This window comes from Procambarus clarkii, chromosome 18 (genome assembly GCF_040958095.1).
Source record: "Procambarus clarkii isolate CNS0578487 chromosome 18, FALCON_Pclarkii_2.0, whole genome shotgun sequence".
NCBI lineage: Eukaryota > Metazoa > Arthropoda > Malacostraca > Decapoda > Cambaridae > Procambarus > Procambarus clarkii.
The window spans coordinates 21,802,548-21,808,148 of NC_091167.1; the positions used below are offsets into that span (position 1 = coordinate 21,802,548).

At 47.0% G+C, this 5,601-nt stretch overlaps 1 protein-coding gene across 1 annotated transcript; it reads right to left on the minus strand.

Annotated features, from left to right (window-relative positions):
- Nucleotides 1-242: 242 nt before the first annotated feature.
- Nucleotides 243-998, minus strand: LOC138366000 (uncharacterized). Its single transcript, XM_069326717.1, has one exon. It carries the CDS (start codon nt 996-998, stop codon nt 243-245), a length of 756 nt encoding a protein of 251 aa, XP_069182818.1.
- Between the last annotated feature and the right edge of the window lie 4,603 nt (nt 999-5,601).

Sequence of the window (5,601 nt, forward strand, 5' to 3'; positions counted from 1 at the left end):
AGGTTAGAAGGGCCCTTCTGTACCCGACCGTAAGGTCCTGTGCAGTCCGTAACTAACAGGGAGGGTGGCGACCTTCGGGCCGCCAAGAGTTCCGTAATCCGGGACGGTGAAGATTGTTACAGAAACAAAAGATGGTATTCAGAGAGAACAAAATTTGCATGTACTTCGCGACTATAGCTCAAGGGGAAGGGAAAGGCCCTTGGTAATGAATTGGGGCTGTAAACGGAGCCCCCTCTTGCTAATTATAGCCAGACAAAATCCTCAAAGTAAACAGTCGCTGGTGAAATTTGCGAACCATACTGGATTGGTGTGAACCGTACTGGATTGGTGCGAACCGTACTGGATTGGTGCGAACCATACTGGATTGGTGTGAACCATACTGGATTGGTGCGAACCGTACTGGATTGGTGCGAACCGTACTGGATTGGTGCGAACCATACTGGATTGGTGTGAACCATACTGGATTGGTGTGAACCATACTGGATTGGTGTGAACCATACTGGATTGGTGTGAACCGTACTGGATTGGTGCGAACCATACTGGATTGGTGCGAACCATATTGGATTGGTGCGAACCGTACTGGATTGGTGCGAACCGTACTGCATTAGTGCGAACCATACTGGATTGGTGCGAACCATATTGGATTGGTGCGAACCGTACTGGATTGGTGCAAACCGTACTGCATTAGTGCGAACCATATTGGATTGGTGCGAACCATACTGGATTGGTGCGAACCGTACTGCATTAGTGAGAACCATATTGGATTGGTGCGAACCGTACTGGATTGGTGCGAACCGTACTGCATTAGTGAGAACCATACTGGATTGGTGCGAACCGTACTGGATTGGTGCGAACCGTACTGCATTAGTGCGAACCATATTGGATTGGTGCGAACCATACTGGATTGGTGCGAACCATATTGGATTGGTGCGAACCGTACTGGATTGGTGCGAACCGTACTGGATTGGTGCGAACCGTACTGGATTAGTGGGAACCATACTGGATTGGTGCGAACCATACTGGATTGGTGCGAACCATACTGGATTGGTGCGAACCGTACTGCATTAGTGAGAACCATATTGGATTGGTGCGAACCGTACTGGATTGGTGCGAACCGTACTGCATTAGTGAGAACCGTACTGGATTGGTGCGAACCATACTGGATTAGTGGGAACCATATTGGATTGGTGCGAACCATACTGGATTGGTGCGAACCATATTGGATTGGTGCGAACCATACTGGATTGGTGCGAACCATACTGGATTGGTGCGAACCATACTGGATTGGTGCGAACCATATTGGATTGGTGCGAACCATACTGGATTGGTGCGAACCATACTGGATTGGTGCGAACCATACTGGATTGGTGCGAACCATACTGGATTGGTGCGAACCATACTGGATTGGTGCGAACCATACTGGATTGGTGCGAACCGTACTGGATTGGTGCGAACCATACTGGATTGGTGCGAACCGTACTGGATTGGTGCGAACCGTACTGGATTGGTGTGAACCATACTGGATTGGTGCGAACCATACTGGATTGGTGCGAACCATACTGGATTGGTGCGAACCATACTGGATTGGTGCGAACCATACTGGATTGGTGAGAACCATACTGGATTGGTGCGAACCATATTGGATTGGTGCGAACCATACTGGATTGGTGCGAACCATACTGGATTGGTGCGAACCATACTGGATTGGTGAGACCGAAAGACGGAATGTTAACACAAACGGATATTTTCTTAGTACATTTTTCTTGTGTATGTGAATTTGATTCTGTTCGTTTTATGTACACAAAACAGTGTCTTTGTCATAATTATTTCTAAGCCTGAAATACGGTTAAAGTCGTTATATTCGTGAGCAATAATGAGGAAATTTGTATTGCACACGATACAGGCCAATTGTACCCCGCTGCGACTAACATAAAGTTCCGAACTCGGTAACGCAGCAGACCCGCGATATATTTGGAACCATTGGGTTCCAAATACAGCTCTACAGACTGCTCTTGAACCAGCATGAACTTGTGATATATGTGTATCTGGCGCTACGCTATGTGGGTATACTCGTGTGATGATTATATTACCTGAGTAAACAAGCACAGCCGCTGTGCGGGTCGGATACGCCCCAGGGAGTGTTGTCGGGGTACTGGGCCAGGCTGCTACGCTACTCGGGTTCATGCGGTGCTGCTATGTTGATGAAACACTATATAACTCGGCCAGCAGTCTCCGTGGTGTAGTGGTAAGACACTCGCCTGGCGTTCCGCGAGCGCTATGTCATGGGTTCGTATCCTGGCCGGGGAGGATTTACTGGGCGCAATTCCTTAACTGTAGCCTCTGTTTAACGCAACAGTAAAATGTGTACTTGGATGAAAAAACGATTCTTCGCGGCAGGGATCGTATTCCAGGGACCATAGGATTAAGGACTTGCCCGAAACGCTACGCGTACTAGTGGCTGTACAAGAATGTAACAACTCTTGTATATATCTCAAAAAAAAAAAAAAAAAAGTTACCTGGAAACCATTCGGACCGTGGCGCAGCCTTATCTATAATGCTAGATAGAATGGCCTAAGAAAATTAATAGTTAACAAATCGGATGTCAGCCAATTATGAACATAATCTTATCAGTGGACGTGAATAATAAAGAGCACAGCTGCAACAAGATAACGTTAACGAAACAAACATTGAATTTATAAACAGCTGAATTTTACTCAGGCGAGGCGGACACGGATGACAAGCCTCGTAAAACTTAACGTTTTATTCATATATATTTCAAACCATTCTCAAGAGCTTCGTATTCCTGTCAATTTAGAAGAAAATAATTAATTAAAAAAAATTAATGTAGATTGAGTAAAGTAGTGTATGAATATAGGAAGGAAGCGTGTGTATGAATATAGGTAGGAAGTGGTGAATAAATATAGAGGAAGGAGGAGGAGGAATTATGTGGGTAAAGCGCCGAGCCATTACGCAATAAGCACTTGGAAGAAGTCAGGATAAGGATTTAGGATGGGACGGGGGGATGGAATAGCGCCCAACCACTTGGACGGTCGAGGATTGAACGCCAACTTGCATGTAGCGAGACCGTCGCTCTACCGTCCACCCCAAGTGGTTCATATAGCGGAAACGCGTGTATGAATATAGGAAGGAAGTGGTGTATGGATATAGAGGAAGTGCGTGAGAGATGATGTCTGGTGGGGAAAGAAGTGAGGTTGCTGAGGGAGCGCGGTGGGGTCGAGGCTCGGGGCAGCCAGCAGTAAACACTGTCACTCTCATTACATATGCGTCCTGGGAACACTGCACCCTCCCCTTACTCACCACCTCTCTTCTCCCCCCTTCCCTTCCCTTCCCTTCCCTTAGGGACAACACCAGTCCCTCCTGGGACACTGCACCTTCCCCTCACTCATCTCCGGCCCTTACATTTCCCATAGACTTTTTTCTCCCCCCCTCCCCCCCAAGATTCTTTTTTTTTTGAGATATATACAAGAGTTGTTACATTCTTGTACAGCCACTAGTACGCGTAGCGTTTCGGGCAAGTCCTTAATCCTATGGTCCCTGGAATACGATCCCCGCCGCGAAGAATTGTTGTTACAACCAAGTACACATTTTACTGTTGAGTTAAACAGAGGCTACAGTTAAGGATTTGCGCCCAGTAAATCCTCCCCGGCCAGGATACGAACCCATGACATAGCGCTCGCGGAACGCCAGGCGAGTGTCTTACCACTACACCACGGAGACTGATTCTCATCAGTTACATGGAACTTTGCGTGTTGCAGATGCCGGGCAATTTCAATATGTAGGCCACATAGTCCATATCAACTCAAAAACACCAACAATTCACAGTTCGTTGTGAAATAAACTACAATTTGTGCCAAACTTTTACTTTAATACAAACGCGCCGTAATTTGGGGAAAGATTTGTCATCTCCCAGATTTCATCACCGGACCAGAGAACTGTTAAAATCGAGAGTTTGGGGAGACGGGCGTCGGTGTGGACGAGGCTTGACGGTAACGGGTCCTTCCCCCCCCCCCCACCACCAGGGCCCCCACACACCCCCATGTATCCAGTGATGGTGTGGGTTGTCCTCCCAACCTCGCCCACGGTGTCATCTGCATACTCTCAACCCATACTCGCGGCCTTCACCCGCGTACATAGCCGAGCACTCGTCCGGCAAGCCAAGACAGGCACTATATCCGTAAACACAAACATTCATTGTACTCGCACACGCCTACAGTTACTGTACCAGCACACTGTACCTACACAAGCTTCTAGGCATTGTATTTCTACACCTTCAGTCTCACTTTCAGTCATTGTACCAGCACATACATCCAGTCATTGTACCAGCACATACATCCAGTCATTGTACCAGCACATGCTTTCAGTCATTGTACCAGCACATACTTCCAGTCATTGTACCAGCACACAATTTGTCATTGTACCAGTACACGCTTTGTCATTGTACCAGTACATGCTTTGTCATTGTACCAGTACACGCTTTGTTATTGTACCAGTACACCTGCTTTCAGTTATTGTACCAGTGCACGCACTTTCAGTCATTGTACCCACACAACCTCTAGAGTCGCACAATCTGTCACTGAATTCACAAATATCTTCATTGTACCTGCCTGCATTATTATTGTACACGGGTCATTATTAATATGCTGTATTAGTTATGAGCTGTACACCTAAAACTCATGAATTTAAACCTAGCGCCGACTTGCCTAGACTCAAGCAAGCACAGGACATGCAGGACTGTATCGTGTTTTATCCCAGCCATCCTACATGTCTAGGCACTGTGCTCTTCCCAACTCTAAACGCAAGTTACTTACGGTCGCATCTACCTATCTTTCATAAATATATTTTCATGAACATTCTGTCAAAAGTGCGTATCTGTGATCTTAGATAACAGGTGCTCGGGCTTAATTGTCCACGTCATCAAGTTAACTGATTGGGAGGGTAATTTCAGTAACAAAATTAACTGGGAGAAACCGCGAGGAGATACAATTACTTGTGGCGGTTAGGAATCCAACGGCCGCTTTGCTGATTTTAGTGGAGTTACTCTGCCGCATGCGGAAGGCCCCCGGGAGGTAAATCCACGCGGCTGTTGCCGGCTGGTGTTCCCTTCGCCCGCCCCATCCCACCCTTCTCCCCCCTGATCTTGGCCTTGTGCTTACTAACTACCTTCGTGAAATTAGCTTCGTGAGCATAATTGGTTAAGACTAACCGGTTAAGCCGGTAAATTCGACATAAGCAACAAAGTTAATCGTTGTGTTCCGGCTGTCAGGACACAGGGGTGGTTACCTATCCATTGTCCGTTCACTAAGGTTATTTTGATGAAATTAGCTCCTGCGCCTGTGAACGAAATGTTTGCTAATGTTCATATACAGATAAATAAGTGACAAATGTGGCTTATGTAATGAAAGGTAGTTATCGTGCAGTGTAAGCTATCCCCCCCCTCCCCCCCAAGCTACCGTAGTCAGCAAAGTAGGAACACGAATGATTGTGAGAGGGTCATTAAGACCTGTGGAACGTTGGTAGCCTAGGCCTGGGATTTGGCGAGAGAGAGCGCGCAGAACAGCGCTGAATTAGCGGGTCGGAGCC

What these genes read in the sequence shown, in the direction of transcription:
- LOC138366000 (XM_069326717.1), bottom strand. Translation starts at nt 998, where the DNA reads ATGGTTCCCACTAATCCAGTACGGTTCGCACCAATCCAGTACGGTTCG.